The sequence below is a fragment of the Brachypodium distachyon genome, chromosome 1 (assembly GCF_000005505.3).
Source record: "Brachypodium distachyon strain Bd21 chromosome 1, Brachypodium_distachyon_v3.0, whole genome shotgun sequence".
Taxonomy (NCBI): Eukaryota; Viridiplantae; Streptophyta; class Magnoliopsida; order Poales; family Poaceae; genus Brachypodium; species Brachypodium distachyon.
The window spans coordinates 61,822,077-61,847,182 of record NC_016131.3 but is presented as its reverse complement, the minus strand read 5'-3'; the positions used below and the strand labels follow the sequence as shown (position 1 = coordinate 61,847,182).

General features: G+C 44.2%; 3 protein-coding genes and 1 non-coding gene across 4 annotated transcripts; 2 read left to right on the top strand and 2 right to left on the bottom strand.

The window, feature by feature from the left end:
* Nucleotides 1-3,066: 3,066 nt before the first annotated feature.
* TRNAP-UGG lies at nucleotides 3,067-3,138 on the bottom strand. The gene has a single exon. It is a non-coding gene; the product is annotated as a tRNA-Pro (tRNA).
* Nucleotides 3,139-9,879: 6,741 nt separating this feature from the next.
* Nucleotides 9,880-10,860, top strand: LOC104581778. The gene has a single exon (XM_010230322.3). It carries the CDS (start codon nucleotides 9,964-9,966, stop codon nucleotides 10,468-10,470), a length of 507 nt encoding a protein of 168 aa, XP_010228624.1. The 5' UTR covers nucleotides 9,880-9,963; the 3' UTR covers nucleotides 10,471-10,860.
* Nucleotides 10,861-12,912: 2,052 nt separating this feature from the next.
* LOC100826938 lies at nucleotides 12,913-18,168 on the bottom strand. The gene is made up of 5 exons (XM_010230321.3): nucleotides 17,749-18,168; nucleotides 16,842-16,951; nucleotides 16,392-16,763; nucleotides 14,855-15,551; nucleotides 12,913-13,221 (listed from the first exon to the last, which is right to left on the bottom strand). Exons 1-5 carry the CDS (start codon nucleotides 17,969-17,971, stop codon nucleotides 13,148-13,150), a joined length of 1,476 nt encoding a protein of 491 aa, XP_010228623.1. The 5' UTR covers nucleotides 17,972-18,168; the 3' UTR covers nucleotides 12,913-13,147.
* Nucleotides 18,169-21,066: 2,898 nt separating this feature from the next.
* On the top strand, nucleotides 21,067-23,564 carry LOC100825644 (nascent polypeptide-associated complex subunit alpha-like protein 1). The gene is made up of 4 exons (XM_003557834.4): nucleotides 21,067-21,230; nucleotides 21,565-21,643; nucleotides 22,774-22,904; nucleotides 22,972-23,564. The coding sequence occupies exons 1-4, from the start codon at nucleotides 21,159-21,161 to the stop codon at nucleotides 23,305-23,307; spliced, it is 618 nt and encodes a 205-aa protein (XP_003557882.1). The 5' UTR covers nucleotides 21,067-21,158; the 3' UTR covers nucleotides 23,308-23,564.
* The last annotated feature ends 1,542 nt before the right edge of the window (nucleotides 23,565-25,106 follow it).

The window sequence follows — 25,106 nt, the reverse complement described above, 5'->3', positions numbered from 1 at the left end:
GTGTTCCTTATAATTCCTATACTACCCTTGCCATTTCCTTTATTTTCTAACATGGGCCATAATTGGGACCCGTTTGGAACGCGGGGATTTCAAAACACAGGAATAGAATAGGAATGCCGGTGGAAAACAGATGATTGAAAACTACTGAAAAAATTTGATAGTGACCGTTTGGAACACAGAAAAGTCACAATGCATGAACCTAAAAAATCCCTTTTAAACAATCATAATTATTTCCGTAACTTTTGTATTTAGGGGTCAATTGCATTTCTCATATACCGAATTTCCTTAACGAGTAGATTGCTCATGCATATTAATGACATGCACGCGGGGTCACTAGATTATAATATCACAAAATAATGGTGTCTTCGCCACTAGCTTTTTTTGACGGAAATGGCAGGTGTTCTGCCTTTTCAATTAGAGAAAATCACAGAGTACAACAGTTACAGCACCCTCAATACCAAGGGGAGAAAAAGAAAAACCGAGATCAGCCACCACGATGCTGACTGAACACTAAACAAAAAACTACAGCTCTTTCGCCTCCTTAAGGAGGCCATAATCATCGATGATCAGCTGCAAAATCATTGAAGGGTTGATCTCTTTTTTGCTGAAAAATTCTTCTATTTCTTTCATTCCAAAGGTGCCAAGCTCCATAGGCCGCCATGCATCTCAATCCAGACTTGTCAGACTGCACTCCAGACATCGCTTTACTCCACCAGTCTAGGATGGACGAGCTACCAGCAGCGCAATTAGCCAGCCATGGCCAGCGATGCCGGAAGGAAAACCACAGCTCCTTCGAAAATGTTCAGCTCAGTATGACGTGAGAGATATTCTCCTGCACCTGATCACACAAAACACACAGCGCATTATGAGGCCAACCCTACTAGCTAGCCTGTCCGCAGTCCACAGTCTATTCCGCAGCACGCCACTAGCTTTTGAATAGGGGAAAAGTAGCCTTTGCCACTAGCTTGGGAAAATCTCGTTCTCTTGCTATAAGTATTTTTATTTAATTCTGCCACTGGGTGCGCTGAGCATAATAGAGTAACAGATGAGTGCTGAAAATCCTGCTTATTGCAAAAACTAAAATAGTCCCTAAACACAAGGGAACTAGTATTAGACTTTGTAGGAGCTGAGCCATTTGTTCCTAGCTAGTTACTTGTTTATGAACAGCTTCAGAGATTCAGTAAGAAAAGTCCGTATTAGATTGTTCCTGATATATAGGTTTTACTCAGTTCAAATCAAGGTGTTGACCTACCGCATTTCGATTCCCTAGAACCTAGTGATCCAGGTATGTCTTGCCCAGGAGAAAAAATTTAGGCTCCTTCAAGAGAAAGGTTGTTAGGCATTTTCCTCGCATGGTTGAAGTCTTGAAAGCCTGCTTACTGATTTGTGTTTCCTTGCACCGCACATTGGCATATTTGCTGGTTTAATTTACATACAACCTTCCATTGAGTAGTCCGGATGAAATTTCGACCGAAACATTCCTTAAGCGTACTTTATCATCATGTGTCATCACGCGCGACCCTCCGCGACTTGGTTTTGCTTTCAACCCGTGTATACTGGCATTTGGTCTTTGTTTTTCTTTCTTCTCCTTTTTCTTTCTTCAGATCTGTTGGATCTCGTTTTTGTTGCTTTTGTTGTACTTGCGCCTCTTGCGCTTTATTCTCAATAAAAATGACACGCCGTTCGGTGTGTTTGAGAAAAAAAAACCCTGAATTTGCAAACTGAAGTTTCCTAGAATGTTCGCTATTTAGATCCATTGTACACTTCACCATAGAGTATTCTCTCATCCTGGATTCTAAATCTAAACTGAAGGAAGTACTTGCATTCGTTGCTTGTATTCAGAACCGTTCCGTTGAGTAGCTAGCCTAGACCAAACAGTAAGATTAGCAATGGTTTATTTCATCCCCTTCAGGTGGCCACGAACTCAACAAGAGCACTGGAAATGCTGGTGGCCCATCGCTTCTGGTGAGTTTGCTTGTTCTATGATTTTGTCACTCTTCCCCATTTTTCTCGTTTCCTTTCTTCAGGGATCATCGAACTTCAGAGTTGAAAGTGTCCTCATCCTCCGCCACCAAGAGACGGCTCTAAACCAAAAGCTCCAGTCTAGCTAGTTCTTCATGTGGACTAGCCGCTGCTCTGCAAATAAGCACCTGCTCTATGATTTCTGCATTTGTCAATTGTCCATTCACATTAGTAGCGCTGCATGAACTGGCGGTTTTCTGAAGTTCCCTTGCTTTGACAGTCTGATTTCTGGAATGCAGTATTATTTAGTTGATGCTATTGTACTGGCTGATTCTAGGTGCATTGGCTATTTAGCATCTGAGGTGTACTAGTATATCCTTAAAAAAAGGAGTACTAGTACATTAAACCTGAATAAATAAATAAATTAAGGAAATCAACATTTATGTATAATAACATGTCACAAAATTGAAACATAAATTTGACCTAATAAACAAAAATGACAGCACTATTCACTCTGGATCTACTTGATTAGCTAGTGTTCATTTCATTTTATTTTTGCTAGAAGTATGCTATGTCAGGACATGATATCTTTTCCCCTCGATTCTTTTTCGGACTGTATTTTCCCCTCAAAATTCTTTACAACGTTTAGAGATCGTTTTCAGCGGCCTAGCCTGGTACACCTCAAAGGTGCTACCCTTCTTTTCTTTTTGAGATGAGATCAAAGGTGCTGCTACTACACGTGTGGAGTAGTATGCAAACTGCCGTGTGCCAGGCCGTATATCCCGGCGAATCTTGGGTAACCCGAGCTGTTACAACGCGAGTGGGTCATGCTCATTTAGTCCAGAACGTGATCTACTGGATTGGTGTCTTTTTCAAACAGGGGCAGAAGCTCAAATTAGCGCCAGAGAGGATGCAACGCCGAGACGGCGACAGGTTTCTCACTCTCTCTCAAAAGACAATAATATAGGAGGCTGGAACGTGCCTCGTTTGATACTTGGAGACAGGGCCGTCTCATGAAAGTTTTTAACGAAGCTTACTTTCTACTGTTGAACCAAAGGAAGAAAAATACAGTATTCTAGAAGAAAATAAAATGAACTAAAAAAGGGGGCATTCCGAGAATCGAACTCGGGACCTCTCGCACCCAAAGCGAGAATCATACCACTAGACCAAATGCCCGTTTTGCTATTTATTTACTATAAACACATTTTACATGAGAGCAAATTAACAATGCCCGAGAGATCAGCCAATTGTGTTAACAGTGATGTGCCGTTTTTCGGGCACGCACACAGACTTGTCCGTACACCTAACGTTCCAGAACTGTAGAGCATCAGACATCAAGCTAGAACCGTCGTCAACCGCGGCATTAAATCACTAGCTTAGTCTCTACTTAAACGGTTGGCGGCCGTGTCACGGCAGATCCTACGATCAACCCTGACGAACCTGAAGCAGAGGATAACGGTTCGAGTTCTGCTTCAGAAGATACTGAGGAAGATGATGGGCCTGATCCTGGTCGACCCAAGCGAGAACCAAAGCCCAACAAGCGATACGATCCACAGACTTGGGAGCTCAGAGGCATCGGTAGGAAGCCAGCTACTTAAGCATCGTGTTCTGCTTGCTTTTGTCTTGTCGAATAAGTTGAACCTGAACTTGTCGTCCAAACTCTCTCCCTACCTCGGCTCTCTTCTCCCCCAAATTGCTTGCTGCTACTTGTATCGAATCCTAATCCAGTCAATTGAATTGAGCTGGTAACAATTGGTATCAGGAGACTCGTCGATCTATGGAGCCTGCGGATCTTGCGAAGGCGCTCGCCAGCATCCAAGCAGCGGTCAGTGGCTTGCCGCCGATGCAAGAAACATTGGCCGAGATCCCCGTGATTCGTGCCGGCGTTGAGGAGCTCCGCCCCGTGATTCACGATCTCTCGTCCTGGAAACCGGTGATCGAGTCCGCCGTCAGCGATCTACGTCACGAGATGGGCGATTTGCGGAAGCAGTTCAGCACTCTCTCCCGCAACCCGGTCCTGCAGATCCGCCCATCTGATTTACCGAGCATCCTTGGTGGTGGAGCCGAGACGTCCACCGGGCCAGATGGCCGCTGCGAAGCCTTTGAGCCTCGGGTCGGTGTTTTGGGAGCAACCCCTCACCCTCCCCGGCCAAGGGTACGTACTACCTCTCTGATCATCCTCATGACACCTCGGGTTCCCCAGAGTTCGCTTGCCGTTCCCCTCGTCCTGCTCATGCCCCACGGCCGAAGATGGATTTTCCATCCTTCGGTGGCGAGCGGCCGCAATCCTGGCAACGAACCTGTGAATCATACTTTGTTTGCTATTGTTCCTGAATTTTGGATAGACACAGCTACAATTCACTTCACAGGTCATGCTATGCGCTGGCTCGAGAATAGCACTTTTAATCTTGATCGTATGAGTTGGGAAGAGTTCTGTGCCTTTGTTTGTGCCAAGTTTGAGAGGGATCGATTTTCAGCAATTACTCCGTCAGTTATTTCACATCCACCAAGTAGGCACTATAGCTGAATATGAGAGTCAATTCTCTGATGTCATGCATGACCTTATTGCACATAGTCCTCACTGGGATCCCATGCTTTTCATGTCTAGATTCATAGATGGTTTGCGCACTGATATCCGTGCTGTCGTTTTGGTGCATAAACCACAAGATTTGGATGCTGCTGTCGAGTTGGCATTTTTGCAGGAAGAGGCCTGACGGATGCGGCGTCCAGTTCCGCACCTGTGTTCAGCACTCCAGTGCAGCAGACGGGCAAGGCAGTTCTCTTGACTCTGCCGCCGCCGGGTCGACCACCTCCGGCATCAAGTGAACGCAGAGGTGCCGACAAGGGTCGCCAATCATCTACTGACGACCGTGTGGCGGCACTGCGCACCTTCAGGCGAGCCAAAGGACTGTGTTATGTTTGTGGCGAGAAATGGTCTCGGGAGCACAAGTGTGCCACTGCAGTTCAATTGCATGTGGTGCAGGAACTGTTTGAGCTCTTTGCTAGTGACGAAGATCCTGAAGAACCCACTGATGTGTCTGATGGACCAGCACTTATGACTATTTCTCGCGAAGCTGTTGATGGTCGACTAACGCCACGCACAGTTCGCTTAGCGGCCCAAATACAAACCAGTCATGTCCTAATGCTTCTGGATTCGGGCAGCTCTAATAGTTTCATCAGTGACAGATTTGCAGCTCAGGTTCAGGGGATTCAAACAACATTAGCACCTATGCATGTTCGCATTGCAGACGGAGGTACGACATTGTGCACTAGCGAGATCCCAGACCGCGAATGGTGGATTCTGGGTGTCACGTTCAATACAACTCTCAAGATTTTGCCTCTCGGCTGCTATGACGCAATCCTTGGTATGGATTGGCTCGAGACGCACAGTCCCATGGATGTACATTGGCTTGAGAAGCACCTCTCGTTTCAATACAAGGGCCAGCGTGTCCACTTACAAGGTGTGCGCTCAACGATAGCTCCTTGCAAGGCTCTTTCGGCACCTCAACTTTAGCGCCTGGTGTCAACTGACGCGGTGCAACACATGGTTCATATCTGTGCTCTTGAGGACGAGCCGTCTACAGAACAAGAGACACCAATTCCATCAGCAATCACAGAGGTATTAGCTCAGTTTAGTACCCTGTTCCAAGAGCCATCAGGATTGCCGCCGTCCCGGCCATTTGATCATAAGAGTCCGTTGATTCCGGGGGCGCAACCTGTGAATTTGCGTCCTTACCGCTATACCCCGGTGCAGAAGGATGAAATTGAGCATCAAATCAAGGAAATGCTACAACATGGGGTCATCCGGCAGAGCATCAGCCCGTTTGCATCTCTTGTTTTGCTGATGCAGAAGAAAGACGGCACATGGCGCTTTTGTGTCAATTACCGCCACTTGAATGCCATCACAGTGAAGAATCGCTACCCAATGCCCATCATCGATGAATTGCTTGATGAACTTGCTGGCTCTACTTGGTTCACTAGCTTAGATCTCCGTGCCGGGTACCATCAAATCAGGATGAAGCCTGAGGACGAAGCCAAAACGGCGTTCAAAACTCATCACGGTCATTATGAATGGCGTGTCATGGCCTATGGCTTAACTAGCGCCCCCGCCACGTTCCAAAATACTATGAATACAATTCTGGCGCCTTTGCTTCGTCGGGGCGTCTTAATGTTCATCGATGATATCCTGGTGTACAGCAAGACACTCGAAACTCATCAACAACTTTTGCACCAAGTGCTTGAGATCCTCAGGCAGCACCACCTGAAAGTAAAGTTGTCCAAGTGCAGGTTTGCGCAGCGCTCGCTCACGTACCTGGGTCATGTGATCAGTGCAGCCGGGGTATCCACTGACGAGAAGAATATTTCAGCTGTGCGCAAGTGGCCTCGCCCATCCAATATTAAAGAGGTACGTGGTTTTCTTGGTCTGGCGGGGTATTACCGAAAATTTGTCCATGGTTTCGGTCTTATCAGCAAGCCCTTAACAATGCTGCTGAAGAAACACACAGTTTTTGTTTGGACTGAGGATACCGAGGCGGCATTCCAACATCTGAAAGAAGCTTTGATTTCTGCACCTGTGTTGGCCTTACTGGATTTTTCTCAGCCTTTTGTGGTCGAAACAGATGCCTCTGGCGTGGGCATTGGCACCGTCCTTATGCAACGAAAGTATCCAATTGCATTTCTTAGCAAAGCACTTGGCCCCAAAAATCAAGGATTATCAGGATATGAAAATGAATTTCTTGCCATCTTGCTTGCTGTTGATCATTGGCGCCCAGACCTACAGAATGGAGAGTTTCAGATTAGGACGGACCATCGCAGTCTAACACATTTGGATGAGCAGCGGCTGACCACACCATGGCAGCGTAAAGCACTGACAAAGCTTCTTGGCCTCCAATACAGACTCGTGTCAAGAAGGGCACTGAAAACGGAGCCGCGGACGCTCTGTCTCGCCAAGTGGAAAATACAGTTCCTAAACTCTGTGCTTTGTCTATCTGTAAGCCATCCTGGTTACACGACATTATCTCTAGCTACGCGACTGACGAAGCAGCTCAAGCTATTCTTCTGAAGAATCGCACTGCCCTAGATCGTGATGCCTCCTATCAAGTTCAGGACGATCTCATACGCTACCGTGGCAAGATATGGCCCGGCTCCTCACTGGCCATTCATCAGGTGCTGCTTGATGCCATGCATACAAGTGCCGTGGGTGGACATTCCAACGCAGAAGCCATGTACCAGCGTATGCGCCGCCTATTCTCTTGGCCGGGCATGAAGCAAACAATCCATGATTACGTGGCCTTGTGCACCGTCTGCACGCAGGCTAAACCTGACCATGTGCCTTACCCGGGCTTACTTCAACCATTGCCGGTTCCTGAACAAGCTTGGCAAGTCATCTCTTTGGACTTTGTTGAAGGATTGCCGCAGTCCACAAGATTTAACTGCATTCTCGTCGTTGTCGACAAATTTACGAGGTATGCCCACTTCATACCTCTGTCCCATCCCTTCACTGCATACCAAGTTGCCCAAGCTTATATTGCAAATGTATACAAATTGCATGGGCTGCCGACGGCGTTGATATCGGACCGAGATCGCATTTTCACCAGTGCGTTCTGGCAAGATCTCTTCCGTTTGGCGGGCACTCAGCTGCGCATGTCCTCAGCTTACCACCCACAAACGGACGGCCAAACGGAGCAGGTGAATCAATGCCTTGAAGCTTATCTCCGCTGTTTCGTCCACACCTGCCCCAAGAAATGGAGTCACTGGCTGGCATTGGCGGAACTCTGGTACAATTCCTCGCATCATTCTACTCTGGGAATGTCTCCATTTGAGGCCCTGTATGGACACACGCCTCGTCACTTTGGCATTGTGGACTTTGACTGTGATGTGCCTGAGCTTGATACCTGGATGCAAGAACGGGCAGTTGTGGCTGACTCACTACGCTATCACCTCCATCGAGCCTGTCAGCGCATGAAAGCACAGGCCGACAAGCATCGCTCCGAGCGACAATTTGCAGTCGGCGATTGGGTGTTCATGAAGCTGCAGCCTTATATTCAGCGTTCTGTTGTGACGCGGGCGAATCAGAAGCTGGCTTTTAAGTACTACGGCCCCTACCAGATACTTCAACGAATTGGCGAGGTATTGTACAAGCTTGCTCTGCCACCAACTAGCTCAATTCACCCTGTTCTCCATGCCTCTCGGCTCCGTCAGGCACCACCTCCTGCAACTCCCGTAATTGAGGAACTTCTAGCTGTGCCTGATGATAGCTCGGCTACTAAACCAGTACCGGACACAGTCCTAGATCGCTGCCTCTATCGCCGTGGCACTACTGTCACTGCCCAGGTCCTAATCCAGTGGAGCAACCAACCCCCGTCAACTGCTACATGGGAGAATCTCAACGAGCTCTGTCATCGCTACCCAGATGCCCCGGCTTGGGGTCAAGCCAGTTCTCAAGGTGGGGGAAATGTCACGAAGATCCTACGATCAACCTTGACGAACCTGAAGCAGAGGATAACAGTTCGAGTTCTGCTTCAGAAGATACTGGGGAAGATGATGGGCCCGAGCCTGGCCGACCCAAGCGAGAACCAAAGCCCAACAAGCGATACGATCCACAGACTTGGGAGCTCGGAGGCATCGGCAGGAAGCCAGCTACTTAAGCATCGTGTTCTGCTTGCTTTTGTCTTGTCGAATAAGTTGAACCTGAACTTGTCGTCCAAACTCTCTCCCTGCCCCGGCTCTCTTCTCCCCCAAATTGCTTGCTGCTACTTGTATCGAATCCTAATCAATCAATTGAATTGAGCCAGTAACAGGCCGCTAACTAGCTGTGGCGCTAAATATATGCTTTACTGGGACTGTTGGACAGGTAGTTGGCCAAGGCAAGCACATGGAATTAATGGGAACAATGATGGAACCACGGGAAGCACAAGTTACACGTAACTGACCAAGGGACGGAGGGCGGCAAAAGACAACGTCCTTCTGGCTGCCTTCTAGAAGTCGCACATGCCAAAGCAGCAAAGCTTAGTCTCGCTTTCTGGAAGGAAGGAAGGAGGCACACGAGTACACGACCAGATCTGGCACTACTTGTCGTAGCGTCATGGGAGCGACCTACTATAGGTTCTTAATTCTTAATTATACATCTAACAATTCATATGTGGACCACAACGGCCACCATTAATTGGACTTATGATGTGTCGTCTTTGCAAACTAAAGTACCCCTAACATTATGATTTGTTTTTAATTTACACGAGTGCTTGCTGCTTAATTAGTGCTTCCAGTACAAAGACTCTTGTACGGAGTACAGTATAAGAAATTGTCACCTCCGACGCTAACAAAAATCTACACACGTGTGCACATTTTCCAAATGCTTACTGATTGACTAGTACTCAGCTGAAGCATCGGTGAAGCATCACCTTAGCTTTATTTGCAAGCACGTACGTGGTATCATTAGGCCGGCAGGCACATGGTAAATGTGTGATGTGGCAGAAAAAGGAGGAAAGAAAAGAAAGAGAGAAAAAGGATTCAATTCACACACGCACTCATCTATGAGCATTCCTATTGTCGTTGTTATTGTTATTATTGCTACTGTGCATGCTCGACATATGCAGATATACATTATAAGGTTCCATCTAGCATTCTGAAATTTAACAAAGATATCCATACGTGTGTGTCTAGAATAAAGATATCCATCCATGTGATAATGCTTAGTTAACCAATTAGGACAGTCGTCCTGTCTGTCCCCACCGTCGTGACCCGCGAAAGGTAATCACTGCACGCAGCATACATTGAAGTTGTAGGAGAGGGAAAAAAACCTCAGTTAGCAGTGCAGAGATTCGTGCGCCCAATCAGGCAGTCTTAGCGAAAACCTGAAAGCGAAACGAACAGTGAGAATCGACAGATCCACCAGTTTAGTCCAGTATTTATATGCGAGACGAGAAAAGCTTCAGCTCTCTCAGTTCTTGGACTCGTCTCTCTCCGTAGCTACCCTAGCATCTCCTTCTCCTCAGCTAGCAGATGGCCACCGTGCGGCCGCCGCACCTAGCTCCTCCACGGCCGTCGCCACCGCCGGTGGCTGCGCCGCCACGTCCGCCTTACTCAAGGTGTCGCACCGCCGCCGACGTGGACCGTGGAAGAAAGGAGAGCGTGGCGGAGTCGTGGTGCTGCCCCACGGAGGTCGTCGTCCCGGACACGGCCGCGATCGACGACAGCGACGACGACGACGACGGGTGCGGCAGCTGCGTGGACGGGACTAGCCAAGACAGCGCGGGGCTGCAAGAGCTGGAGGAGGAAGCGAGCGACGTCGCCTTCTGGAGAAGCCAGGAAACCGCCAGCAGCAGGAGGCGTTTCCTTTGGCCGCCCAACACGAGCAGACCAACGACAGTGGCGTATAGGGGTTACGTCCACGCCGGCGACGACTGCAGCGACGACGACGGCGACAGCGATCCGGAGGTGGCGGCGGCTAGGCGGCAGGAGGAGGACCGCAAGTTCTGGGAGGCGTGCTTGGCCTCGGGCTACCCATGAAGAGCTACAGAAAATTGGAAAAGGAACGATGATTTCAATGGTAGGCGGGGGCCACACCGTGCATTTGCGTGTGCGCCGTGCGCGTGTTCTTTTTAATCAATTGTTTAATTATGGATCCAGCGACCATTTTGGGCAACAAGTTTGTGCTCCCGACGACGTTGCAGGATACAATTTGGCCATGTGGGAGTAAAGTTTGGTATGTGCCTGCGGTGGGTTACCTCTGATCAGAAGCTTGAGATGTAGTGCGTGTGTGTGCAGTGACATTAGGACCCAGAAACTGTAATGGCCACCAGTTCTGTCTAGTTTGCTCTTCATCTTCTGCTACAGGCCGAAAACCTAACTCGGTGACTCGTACCTAACAATTCATAATCTCAGTTACTACTATGCAAAGCTCTGCACTTCTGCAGGCGTGCAGGCAAATGGGGTAAATACTGGCGTGGCGGCTATAGTTCTTTTACTTCCTTGTTATCAACTGGTCCAGAAATACCCCCATAAAACAAAAAGGGAAAGTAGCATTGTATCTAGTGCACGTGTAATAGACTGATAGGCGTTCAGTACAACCTAAAGTAAACAAAGCGAGCTCAAGAGTTTGCTTGCGCTCATAAAAAGGAAGAGAGAATTGCTTGCTCTCACAGTATGGGGCCCAATGCTGGGGGCTTTACACTATTTTGGCACCCGAAAGTTCATCCATGTCTCGTGGCTCTTGCAGAGACACTCAAATCACTGGATCTGCTTGATGTCGGTCACCTTGAGCTGGTGGGTACGCATCGTTTTCAGCTGGAAATAATGTCCAATTCATATCCTAACAACTTGAATGATATGAACTGGCAACAAGAAAAGCTGTATTGGTCTTGAAAGAATTAACCAAGTCAGAGAAGCAACAGCGCCCACCAACAATGAGCGTTGTGGAAGATTTCAGTTAGCCAAAATAGCAGCAGTTAGATTATGCTGACATGCTAAAGGATCTCTTGTCGGTCAACAAAAAAGATCTGTGGTCATTTCAAGAGATAATAAGAAGAATTCACTGCTTTCAATTTTTATTTCTGAATAAATATTTGCATAGCCGACATTGAGGATTCACATTTCTTCTATTTGTTAGCAAATGTCATTGTTATTCCAGTTTTGCTATGATGGCTTACCATTGAAATGGACCTCTAGAGAAGTTCGCTGCATTTTCTTCCGCACCTTCCTTCTTACCTGGAAATGACCTCCCAGTCTAACAGAAGTCCTTGTCAGTTGCTTTGATGCCTTTGTCAACTATAATAGGATCCTCATCATCATGGCAAGCACATCCAATAAATACGAGATAGCACACATCTCAGGCAAAATAAATTCTTTTGGGGTAAATTTCAACCGATTGTCAGTTTACTCACCACATGGAATCTAAGAAAAAGGCATTGTGCATGTTTGCTTACTTTATTCTGTCTAAAAGGCATTAATCTACAATAGCCCATGTATATGTTTGCTTGACTTGTCTAGAGTGATTAGTCTATGATGTGATCAAAGTTTTACCTGAAGTGGAACGATAACCCGCATTAACAGGGCATCAAAACTACTGGGAGGAACCAACAAGGGAAAGAAACCGATTGATTACCTGCAGCATAGAAATGCAGATTCAAGCATAGAGGCACCAAAAACTTCCAGACACACTATCATGAGGATTTAGAACTTGCCATGATTCTAGCAGCTTCTGAGGAATTCAATATGCACTTCAAGAGTTTCATACAATTTTCTTCTGTCAGTCTTCTACTTCTGTTTGAAGGGTCTCTTAAGCAAATCATTTATGTGTCAATAAATTTCAACATTGGAAGGCAGCTTTTTCACAGAAAGCACCATAGGATTGGAAACGTATACAATGATAGTTACACACTTCGATCAAATGTATGATCGTAATCAGTGTGAATTAGAGAAACATAAAACATGACTGGTGAGTGATACAGGCAAGTTAGGGACGTGAATGATAACATACCAAAGTACACAGCATACCATTTACGACCCTTCTTTCTGCATTCTTCAAAAAAATAAAGGTGAGAAATTTCAGCATCAGAGAAATAGTGACCATATTGTTCCTTGCTGTTGTGATGACCTCCAGGTTTCAGTTCTGCTCCCAGATGAATCTACTCAAAACTGCGTCCTCAATGCTTCATATGTTATCAGGTGTTCTGTCATTAACAAAAAGAATATGCAGAGCATCCCTGTTTCTTAATGTTTTACTCCCTCTGACTCATATACTTGTCGAAATATTACATGTATCTAGGCGCTTTTTAAACATAGATACATCCATATTTGGGAAAATTAGAGACAAGTAATATGGGCCGGCGGGAGTAGAATAAGTCCATCTACTGTCAAATTTATATCTACAATTCTAAGACTTATCTACAGTCTCGCCCACTAAGTCCATCTACTCTCACATTTACATCTACAATCTTGCCCACTAAGACCTTAAAAAAACTGCATTCTTTATTTGATATGCGTGTGATTGTACGTACAAAGCAACTCAGGGAAGTAAGTGAACTTAGGCCTGCCATCACTACAGCTTTGACCGCAGATACACCCCCTTGCTACATTATACATGTATTTACACAAGGAATCACCACAGGACTATCAATAAACTTTTGATACCCAGGCTCTTTGCAAAATGGTGATCCAAGCTTCTGCAGTGAGAAACATTCCAACTCTATAGTAGTTGCAGTGACAGGTATAGAAGCAATGCGACGTCACACCAGTGGAACAATAGCCTGTATGCCGATGCTGCACCATATAATCGCAAATGGGTAAGAAATTTGCCACGAAAAAAAGAAAAGGAAAAATGGAGATGGAAAGGGCATCAAATTACATGGACAAAAAGTCATCTAAAAGCAAAAGGTTTGGATATGTTCATTCTTCCTTTGTCAGGAAAGATAGACAGAACTTGAATAAGTTCACTGTATACATTTCACCTTCAGATTTTGAGGTAAATATTTGTCGTCCAAGAGAGGCCCCTCAAGTAACTGAAGATAGTAAACATGAGGATATGATTTGATAAAAGTCGTAGTGTAAATAAGGCAAGTATGTTCGTTTTGTTATTCTGGGTCTTATGGCATGAAGTTTTTGCATTCTAGGAACATGCTTTACTAGCAAACAGGAACCGGCCAGTCATCTTGGAGACGAGACAAGAATCCTTCTTAGGATCATCATTTTGTGGATAGGATGATCATGGTACTTTATTGTATTTTAGGAAAGATAGTCTCCTTCTAATCAGCAAGCACTTTTAGAAATTTAAGTTTAAGACCCATCCTAAGCTCCTTACACCGTTTTCCATGTAATGCTTGGATATTGAAATTTCTTGAATATTTAAACGGACAAACCAGGTGTCGAGTAGTGAAAAATTCTACCACCGAGCTTAGTTAGTACTGCTACACATCAATTTTCAAGGTGGGGTGTGGTTTGTGGTGTGGTTTCAGTATCATGTTGGAAAAACACTACCTCAAGCTTGTAACCCTGGACTTTAGCTAGTACTGAATAGTTCAGTACTTTCATGTACATCACCTACCAGCCAATCTCCGAGTTCTAATGATCCAAAACAATCCGAAGTGACAAAAAAAAAATCTTGAAGTGCAGCTCTTCATTTTTGTATCAAGCTCACCTGTTCTCCAAGGTTCTATTAAGAACAAGATACACGAATAGCTGTTGCCTGTGATTCTTATGCACCTCGGGAAACTCGATGATACCAAATCAAATATCTATACATCAATACATGTCTCCTAATTCTGGTTGTTTCCAATTTATGCTTTGACAATCTCGGTTGGTAAATTCTAACTACAGTGCTCAGTACTGACAAATATAGTTGCACTCCCACTCTCCAGGCATAGCATTTTGGGCCAACTGGCATGTTACATACACCTACAGAGCCTATAGTTTTCATTTTTGTTGGAACTTGCCGGTTTTAAAATTTGATGGACTACAAATATCTAGTGAGAAGTGAAAACACAATACACATGTATATTACATAGTAGCTAAAGACTTAAAGGTCTGTAACATTTGATCAAATGATATTTAACTTTAATTAGGGGAAAATAGCTGTAACTCGTATGAGAAATTATGTACATGTGAACTTTAAATTCTGATTTGGTCAACTACCCTTTCTGAGATATAGCGCAATATCAGAGAATCACAACATAGTAAGTCAATCAGGTGCACAATGTAACTAATGTTTGTTAGCTACACACGAACTCGCTAGGCAAATAATAACAATATTCATATCAATGTTGTAGCACTCCTTGCTATGAACTTATAGTCATCTATTAGAAAAGTGCATCCAATCACATGATTTGCCTTATGAGATGTATAAACACTATAGAATTACAGATATATCATCATGAATCAGTAAGAAAAAATAACTCACAGGTAGATGGTGCAGGTGATATTGATGAAAACTTGTTGTCAGTCTTGGAGGTTTCCACGCTCTCACTTGGTGCCATCGCATGAAAAACCACAGCGGGAAGTGGTGATGATGGAATCTTCGGATGAAATGACGATGGGTCCAAATATGGACCTGAAGCTTCATAACTACTTGGAGAAGCTACGGGTGCAATAGATCGCACTGGAGCTGAGTGGTGCTCTGCATTGTTGCGTGATTTCTTGTGTGCACAGCTGGAATCACAACTCACAGTAGTTGGTGTGCTGTGTGTAGGAGCAGGAGTAGGGGTCAAATGCTGCAGACCCTGGTAGCCAAAATCATGGTGGTGGTGGTGGTGGTGACTGTGGTGATGATGCTGGTGGTTATGATTGTTGTCCTTATAGGTTGAATGCGGCTGATTATAAGGTTGTGGAGCTGGGCTTGGGGAATGAGCATGACCTGCATTGTTCAGTGAATGCTGAAGGTAAGAGGACAGACTAATCTGTTTCACTCTGCCAAATAGCTTGTGATTCAGACCCAAGTTTCCAGAAGAAGAATTTCTTAATGTTTGAGCCAACTGTTTCAATCTTTGCGACGATGGTGGTTTATTAACTGCCCCAACAGCAAGAAGAACAGATGTTTGAACAACTGTAGGAGGGGCAACTGTTGAACCATCAAGATTTGTCAACGTAACATATAGGATCTGCATTCAGAAAGAAGGGTTACACATAGGATATATATTTTCTCCCTGCAAAGAAAAAGACGGATAAATAATTTCCAAAAAATATAACTTATTCATGGCACAACACAAAGGTACAAATATGTTTGCCCAAAACATATTTGTAAGCTCAGCATGTAAAGAGTTGCAGCATATTATATACTTTCTGCTCTTAAGAATTGCATCAGCAGATAGAGCAGAGTTCGAAATTTGTACTTACTAGCATCAAAATCAACAGAGAAGAAACATGTCTTTCATCAAGCATTAAAGCTACTCCCTCCGTTCCATAAAGATTGGCATGAATTTGAAACGGAGGGAGTACTTGACTTATTACGTAAGCAGTAGCCGTATATAACCGGTGACAGAAAATGGATGATGAGGTCTTCTTACAATCTGTATGGTCAGTGAGAATTTATCTTTTCAACAACTTGAATGGCAATAGTGGCTAGCAAATACAAATTAATGATCTTTAATTTATGGAACATTTGAATTGCTGTCGTCTTGAGTCATGACAACGACTCAAGTATCGGTTCTTCTTTCTGCACCATAAACACCGGAACTGTATAAGGAATATACTCCCTCTGTCCCATAATTCTTGTCGCTGTTTTAGTACAAAATTGAACTAAAACAGCGACAAGAATTATGGAACGGAGCCACAGAGGGAGTAGTTCAAAATGTTTCTCGACAAATAATACCGATTTGCATTGGCCAAGCCACCCAAGTTGGTTTTAATGAAAATGTCTATACACGATACTGAAGATGGTGCACGGCAAATGCTAGTTTAATCTATATACACAAATTAATTAATAGGTAAGAAGCACACACCTCAAGATTGTTAAGAAATAACCCAGATTTCATCTGGACCTTCAGTTCTCCTACTTTGTCTTGTACAACATTGATGGGAAAGTTCAACGAGAAATTAAATAAGCCATCAGGTTTCTGAGGGACAAAAGCATTTTGTGGAGGTATAATTGTTATGCCACCAGGAAACCTCAAGATCTCAAAAGAAGATGAATTCCCAAATAGTGAGGGTGTCAAATGGAGAGTGGACTGCTGTATAACCAAAGAAACTAGAGACGACCGCAGGATGCTCAACACTGTCGGTGATATGGTGGATGTACTTGGGTAGGCCCAAATTCCGAAAATCACAGTAGTCCAGTTTGATTCAGCAATTGGATCAAACGAAATTACAGACACCTGGAGTAGCAGAAGAAACAACATGCAAATTAATGCGTGGACAATCGTTATTGATAAATAAGTGAAAGCAGAACATACCGTGGAATTGCCGATGCCTATCTCTTCAAAAATATCATACTCGAGTTTTGCTTTGTTTTCATTAAGCTCAGAAAGCATCCTTTGCAGCCTAAAGCTTAAAACCACATGAGCTGTAGAAAACAGACACATAAGAAATTGGAAAGTTTCCCATTGCACGAGAGCAAGATGTATGTAACGAGGGAGTATTGGTGAAGCAACGATAGCATGATCAACTTCAAATTATGTAAAGGAGAAGTGCTTCCCCTCAGATTTTCCAATTATCATTATTGACATATCGGTGACTCTTATGGTGTTAACAGAGAAGATTCATCACAATGGTAGTCATGAACTCAGTATTAATGGGAACTGAATGTATGGTCATTGCACCAGAATTTGTGATGATGGATGAACAATAAGCTTTTTTGTCACAAAGCCTAAGTCCATGTTCATCAAGTAGCGATGATGTAAAATAACAGCAGTTAGTTAATATTCCATCACTACACCCAAAACCACCTAATTGATTCAAAGCAAAGACGAGACCTGCTAAATACCCACACACAGTTACTAAATCCTACTCATAATAAACCCCTCCTAAGGAACACCAAAAAAGTTCAATCCGCACGAAGCACGTGATTACTACAGATCGGGAGCACACCCCCAGAGTATACAGAGCTGCAAACCAAAGGACGCTCTATCACAAGTTCAGCCCTCCCAAAGCTCAAATTCACCGAGCCTAGGTACCACTACAATCAGAAGGCAGGAAATCCCCAATTGAGCATGCAGCGCTACAGTAGGCAACCTGCATCCCGCATTAAACAGACCAATTGGCCCTATTGTTACGATTTCACCAAACGCGAGCACGATTTCAGTTGGTAGCCAGACGGAAAGATAAGCAAGGCGCGAGCGACCTGCATTCCCCGGCACTCACCTCCGCACCAGCGGTCCTCTCGCAGCCCCTCCCTCCGCCGCGCGAACGGCGGAAGCCAGAACATCGCCGACAGCATCACGGCGGCGCCGAGCAGCACAGCCACCGCGCATCGCCACCACCGGAGCCGCCCTCGCGCCCCTTCCCCCGGCACCTCGAGTGAGCCATCCCCGACTCCTCCTCCTCCCCCAGCCGAGTACGGCGAGTCCCCGGGGCCCTTCCCCATCACTGAGCAGATCTGGTCACCGCGCCGCTCCCGCTCCCCCTCCCGGCTCCACCGCCATTGCACGCGGTGAAACGAACGGGCGAGGTCTCCTCGGACGCGAGCTCTCGGCGATAGGGCGCCCGCTTCGCTCCCCTTCGGCTTCGGCTTTGGCAGCTAGCGGGGAGAGGGATGGGAATGGATGCGGATGCGTGTGCTTGTGCGCGAGCAAGAGGGGAGAGAGAATCAGAGAAGCGAACACTGCCGCGGCGCAGCGGCGGTGCTCTAGTACTACCGCGAGTTAAAATTTTCGCCGTAGCTTTCTGTGCGACTCCAGCTCAAAAGACTCTACCTTATGACTGGTGGGACTTAGATGATGTGGGGACCTATTATCGGTGAGTGGTATGAGGTTGTTAACGGTGGAGACCGGACGGGAGGGAGGGAGTGAGGCCAGGACCGGGTAGATAGGTGCGTGGGAATGTGACGGCGTTGATGACGAGAACGCGACGGCCCGACCGTTGAAAGTTGTTGACCGGTGCGGTTCAGCAGGGTGGAAATCTGAAGGCTTTGTTTTCTCATTTCACTTTCAGGTATAAATTTGCTCTTTCTCTTTATTTTATTCCCTTCCACACCATTAAAAATGATTATTGGAATTGACTGTCTTTTGTGTGTGTGTAGTGGGGGAGGGGAAGAAGGGAGATTTCAATTGATCATGGAACGGCTACGTCAGGCAAATCCATCAAGGGATTGCACAAAGCCAACACACAGCTCGTTGAGCTGGTTAGATTATGACTAACTCTATTTTTGGATATACGATTCGATCCTTAGTGCTGACTATCAGCTATTGTGTCCAGTCTTCTGCTCACATGTAGTGATCGGTTAGTTCTGCCTTCTCAATTTTTGTTATAAGGATGATACATTGAATTTGTGGGTAATTAAACATTCTTTCCTAGATTCACCTAACGTTCAGAGTCCGATCCTCTTAAATGGCACGATTAGAGTTTCGGGCGTGGGAAAGAAAGAGGCGTCCGATGCAAGGGAGCGACCCGGGGATGGAGGAGGCCAGGAGGAAAAACTAGTTGAAGGTGACAGTTCTTGAATGGGGAGGGTATCCGCGAGCTCATGGCTACGTGAGGCCCATCAACAATACGCGAAAAAAGATGACTGGGTGTGATATGTGAACATGTGTGTGAGTAAAATGCCAACATGTCTCACACTTGCGTTTGGAGAAAGGAAGTGATAGGCTTAGGAGGGTGCATATATGTTAGGACATAAAAGCAATATAAAGTTGGATGCATTAACTCAGTATCCTAGCGAGTTAATTTTAATCAATGAAATGGTTGACTTTCTACCCATTTTAGCTTCAACTCGCCGAAGAAGCTAAATTTACCAAATAATCATTTGGATAATTTTTATGATAAAAGATACCAGGTTGCCAACATGTCTCACACTTTTAGGAAAATGGATATTTTTTATGATAAAAGATGCCAATTTGTCTCGCACGATCAAGAACCCCTCTCAATCTCTATAATTTCTAGGTAGACCTTCAACTTAGGAAAATGGACTTCTTTACGGGAAAAAAAATCTGTAATATGTGAACCGTAAGTACTTATCAAAATAAAAGAGTTATAACATACAGGAAAGTACCCGCTTGATAACATTGCATGATCTAGTGGGCGATTTTCTTCCAAATTAAGCTTGCACGAAAGAGATATAATGTAGGTGAGGGTGGAAAGAAGAAGAGCTTTAATGGGGAAAAAGAGGGGGTAAAATAAGGATAAAACGGCTCACATACAATGCCTCCACGAGTAAATCAAAAAGTGGCGGTGAAGATGTACTCTACTCGCAGTGTGCTAATCTAAATCGTTGAGGTCATGTAAACAGAGGACTTAATGCTTTTCCTGTTGAATTTCTTTTGCCCATTGTTCTAGGGAAATAACTAACCCCGGTGACTATTTTCTTGTATTCGTCTTCACTCTCAAGTGTATCGTGTCTCTCATGAAACGAATTCATGAGCAACACATGCGAACTATTATGGTAAGTAATAAATCTAAGATACATTGACTCCCCGTAGAAGGGGATGCTAATAGTTGCAAGGTTGGAACATTTTAGTCCTCTTATCCAAATGTATCAATCCAAAAGAAAGACCCTTTAGAGTTCAATACCTATGATACTCTGCAAAATCAATGCGTTTGATTTAGAGTAATCGAGCCTACATCATTCATTTGTTTTAGCGTAGCATTTATCGGAAATCAAAGTAAATTCAATAAAATCTAAACATCATGCAAACCACTTTTCTATAATCGTACATACATTATGTTTGGTCAAAATTCATATAACTTCCAAACTTCGTTTCAGAATGGGTCATATTATATGCATGTTTTTTTGTACTTGTGTCATATGGTCACACTAATCAAATAACTGTAAGCTTTTCTTCACGGTAGTTTGGAGGAATTCAACTGTCACAAAAAATTTCCACTTGGTTCACTAAAAATAAATCAACAATACAAGATAATTCCTTTGAAATAGTATTTTTTTTATCTTGATATTATAGGAATTTAGACGTTGAGGTCCAGTCACGAACACATGAACTCAAAATCATATGAGCGGGAAGACCACATGAATCGAGATGTCATGTACCTTGATTTCTAGGGTGGAATGAATACAGGAAAACTTCGTAGAATGTTGTTTGGTACCACACTCTGCTAACTTCGTTACTTCGGCGAGGGTGAAAAAAAAACTGACTTCATGTTTATTTTTCTTCCAAAAAATTCCTATAAAATACTCTGTTTTATAAGAATTTCATATGAATCAATATGAGCTACGGAGTATTTCATTTGGTCTAGTAGTACCGAAGAATTTTTTTTACTCCCTTCGATCGGTATTACTTGTCTCAAATTTGTCCAAATACGGATGTATCTATATGTAAAAAGCGTCTAGATACATGTAATATTTCGACAAGTAATTACGACCGGAGGAGTAATAAAAAAAGTTTAATCGTCTTTTTAGAAAATAAATCCCTCTGACTTTTTCTACACGGTCCTGCCAGGTGTGTCTTTGTAATTTTTCAAAGTATCGAGGTGTTCATCACGATCCCACCGGAATAAATAAGTGCGGAAGGCTCACGGGCCTCCTCATCACGCGAATTGCCTAGGGTTTTTGCCAGCCGCCGCCGCCACCTCCTGCACTCGTTAACCACCGAAGCACAACGATGACGGCGCAGACCGCCGAGGAGCTCGCTGCCCAGATCGAGCAGGAGCAGCTCGAGGCGAAGAAGACAGAGGTGAGATTTATACGAGCCCCTTGCTCCATCCAGTCCTGAACGGTGACACTCGTCATCAGATCGGTGATCGAGTTGTTTAGGGATGATGTATTCCACGAAATGTTTGCTAGTTCTAGATCCGTGCGATGGACTTGATTTATATAGTTTTATTAGTCTGACCATGGAAGATTAGAAATGATTGTTGTTCTAATACTGATTCCGTCGACTGATGTTTCATGTGATACCCTTTTCAATCTTAAAAGTATGATTCGTTACCATCCTTTGTGATACCGGTGGTTTGTTGTTATTTATTGGGTAACATCTAAAGAGCCTCTTCTGTGAATGTCGGGAGCAGGCAGAGGAGGTTGTAGTTGAGGATGACGAGGACGACGACGATGATGAGGACGACGACGATGACAATGATGATGTGGAGGGTAAGTTGCTACACTCACTGACCTCACGTATTCACTTTCCTCAAGACACCGTGATTAAAAACGGCTGTAGCTGTTTTGTGTTCAAATTATTATTACCAGTACATAGTTTGTCGATGGATGAATTGTCTTTGTGTCTAGCATGATTTTTTGTATGACTGGCTGTGTAATCTTAATATGGCCCTCCATTCACTGAAAATATCAGGATATTCTCTCCACGTCTGACATCAAGATTGATAGGTTTGGCAATTTGGGTTTATAGGGGCTGTTTGGTTTGAGCCCAAAGTTGCCCTACCAAAAATTTGGCTAGCCAAATAATTGGTGATGGTTTTGCTAGCCCATGAGTTGGCCAACTTTGGCCAAAAAGTTGAACTAAAGTTGGCTATGGAACATTGACTAGCCAAATATTTGGTCACCATCCAAACAAACACCAAATTTTGGTCAATGACCAAAAAATTGGCTTGGTATGTTTTGGTAGCAAACCAAACACACCCTATGTATCTTGTAGTACTGTGCCGTTAGGCTTAAAGCTATTAAAAGGTCTTCTGTGCTGGTTAGTGGTTTAGAACAAGTGAACATAGTTGTTTAGGTTGACGACAGTCTGATGGTGGAGTATCTTACTATTTTTTATGCATTCATTTATTGTGGAAGGTTGGACATTCATACATTTTTTACATCTGTGGTTCTATGCAAGGCTGGGGTATATCATTGTAGAAGTTGACAGTTATGCTTAACTAACCATCCTTTCCTGGCAGTAAATAATTATAGTTTATTGATGTTTTGCTGTAAGAGACTTAGAGGTTATATATTTGCGCTTGTAAGTTGCATTTATGTTTTACTCGGATTATGCTACATGTCAATAAAGCATGGCTTGCATTGACAAGGAATGACCGTATTGCCTCCGCATCTTCCACTAACTAATAATAAGCGCATCCCATTATATGGGTCATGAAGTTAAAAGAACCGTCCTTGACATGCTGGTCCTGGTTTTGTGATACACTTGCTTTCTGTCATTATGTCTATCATTCTCATATATCCATCTCATTATATGTTATCCACTTGCTTTCTCTCAATAGGCCTGTCTCATTACAACTTCTGATCAGTGTCTGTCTTACTCTTATCATATTTTCCAGGGCAAGAAGGTGATGCCAGTGGCAAATCAAAGCAAAGCAGGAGTGAGAAGAAGAGCCGCAAGGCAATGCTGAAGCTTGGCATGAAATCCATTACCGGTGTAAGCCGTGTCACTGTGAAGAAAAGCAAGAACGTGAGTTATCACAGACAATTGCTTACATAAGTTTATTTGTTTGGTCAACTAACACGTATGTTTACAGATACTGTTTGTCATCTCCAAGCCAGATGTCTTCAAGAGCCCAAATTCAGAAACGTATGTTATTTTTGGTGAGGCCAAGATCGAGGATCTCAGCTCCCAGTTGCAGTCCCAGGCTGCTGAGCAGTTCAAGGCTCCTGACCTGAGCCAAATGATCTCAAACCCTGAGGCATCGTGCTTGGGGCACGATGACAACGAGGTTGTCGACGAGGAAGGAGTTGAGCCAAAGGACATTGAGCTGGTGATGACACAGGCAGCTGTCTCGAGGGCCAAGGCCGTCAGGGCTCTCAGGGCAGCGAATGGAGACATTGTCACAGCCATTATGGAGGTGACGAACTAGGGGGTCTTGGGAAGTTCTGTTTTGGACGTAGTTGAACTTTTTGTCTTCGATCGATTTGCAGCTTGAGCGTTATCTGCTGACTATATTTCGCTTGGATAACATCATCATGTTTGCTTCTCTGTTAAGGTCATTTCAACATGATTCTACTTGCAGTTCATACCGTCTTCCCTAGCACTGGTATCTCTCAGTCGTGCCATAGTTTTCTTTGCATGCTAATGTAGCACATCTAGATTTAAATGGAATCATTCATTCTTTTTTTTTCATGAGATGACCGCTAAAAAATTTCTTTTACTGTAATAACGAACATGTTCCTTCGGCAAGAGAGGCCAGTGTGATACCCGTTTAACAAACAGCAACGAATATGCACTTATTCTGTCTGCACGTAATCTGAAGATGGTATATTGTTCCGTTCCTATCGACCACGTTGAGACGTTTGGTAGCAACGCTACCAGTCTGGATCAGCAAGTGTTTCAGAGCTTGGGTTTACATCACGCTGGACAAGTTGCAAAATAAACTTGCGCCTTGCGAGCCAGAAGCCTGCGCTGGAAGATAGCGGCGGCAGGTTTTCTCCGTCGGTGTCTCATGGCATGCGAGCTGCGTCCTGTCCGATGCTACTCGGTGTGAGTGTGCGACACCTGCAGCCGGCTTGGCGGCGTGCCGTCGTTGGTGCAGTTGTCTTTCTAGATACTCCCTCTGTCTAATAAAAAATGTCTCAAATTTGTTAAAATTTGGATATATCTAGACATGACTTAAAATTCGGTGTATAGACGCATTTAAATTTGGTTAAAGTTGAGACATTTTTTGTTGGACGGAGAGAGTATGTGGTCCGGCGACAAAGGGTTGGCGTCGTCTTGAGCAGCGGGTTTGTCCTCGCCTCCAGGAAACTCTTGCTGCTTGATCTTGGCTGCTTTTGCGGCTTCTAGGTCGGCCGCGTGTTCTTCCATGTCCAGGCGCGATGGATTGGATCAGGACGCAAAGCGGGATCTCGAGAATGGATCATTCTAGTTCATTTTTTAAATCTGAATATAGAAAATTTAAGAATTGAAGTGGTACAAGTGAGCCATTTTTAGGATTCCACTTGCATCTCTAGTTTGGATATATCTTGACTATCCCTTGACACTAAAGTTGCAGATATCCAAGTGTATTTTTTTATCTTCTTGATGCATTAATATATGACTCATTATGAAAAAAATATAACAGTGGAAAACTTAGAATTCTGCAGCTCATCTTCAGCTGCTCATCTGATGGGCATCCAGCCCTGATTACAAGGATCATTCACATGAATCAAGCAAAAGAAATGAATTCGAAGATATCTTACCACCCACATCGATCAGTTTTCTACATGCAGCTTCCATCCCACATGAAACGACGCTTTGTCTAAAACGTCCACAAGTTTCAGAGTTGAAGCTCAAAGTTCGTAGTTACAAAATCACAAACAGCAGGCAAATCCAAAGGTATCCATTTTGTATCACAAACAGTAACTGTCTGAAAGTGTAAATATTGGGGAGAACAAGGAGTATTGGTCAATGTAACCAGGGAGTATTTGAAGATATCTTATGCACAATTCTGTTTTTAAGATATCTTACGCACAATTCTAGTTTTTAGGAAGAGCCCACGGTGTGGCTCAAGTCGTATGGCAAAATCTATTGGCACCAACAGTCAAAGCAATACGGAGTACAAGAAATACACATAAAACAGTACCGAACAGGTAATCATCAAAAGAGATCAGTTTAATCCAGCTAGACGTTAGCACAAACTGGTGAAAACAAAGCCTTGTAATATAAACTACTATGCAAGTG

Excerpts from the sequence above, each read along its gene's own strand:
- LOC104581778 (XM_010230322.3), top strand. The coding sequence starts at position 9,964 with ATGGCCACCGTGCGGCCGCCGCACCTAGCTCCTCCACGGCCGTCGCCA.
- LOC100826938 (XM_010230321.3), bottom strand. The coding sequence starts at position 17,971 with ATGGGGAAGGGCCCCGGGGACTCGCCGTACTCGGCTGGGGGAGGAGGA. Across the intron at positions 16,764-16,841 it reads TAGGCATCGGCAATTCCACG|GTGTCTGTAATTTCGTTTGA; the intron begins GTATGTTCTGCT and ends CTGCTACTCCAG. Across the intron at positions 15,552-16,391 it reads TATTTCTTAACAATCTTGAG|ATCCTATATGTTACGTTGAC; the intron begins GTGTGTGCTTCT and ends TTCTGAATGCAG.
- LOC100825644 (XM_003557834.4), top strand. The coding sequence starts at position 21,159 with ATGACGGCGCAGACCGCCGAGGAGCTCGCTGCCCAGATCGAGCAGGAG. Across the intron at positions 21,644-22,773 it reads TGACAATGATGATGTGGAGG|GGCAAGAAGGTGATGCCAGT; the intron begins GTAAGTTGCTAC and ends CATATTTTCCAG. Across the intron at positions 22,905-22,971 it reads CTGTGAAGAAAAGCAAGAAC|ATACTGTTTGTCATCTCCAA; the intron begins GTGAGTTATCAC and ends GTATGTTTACAG.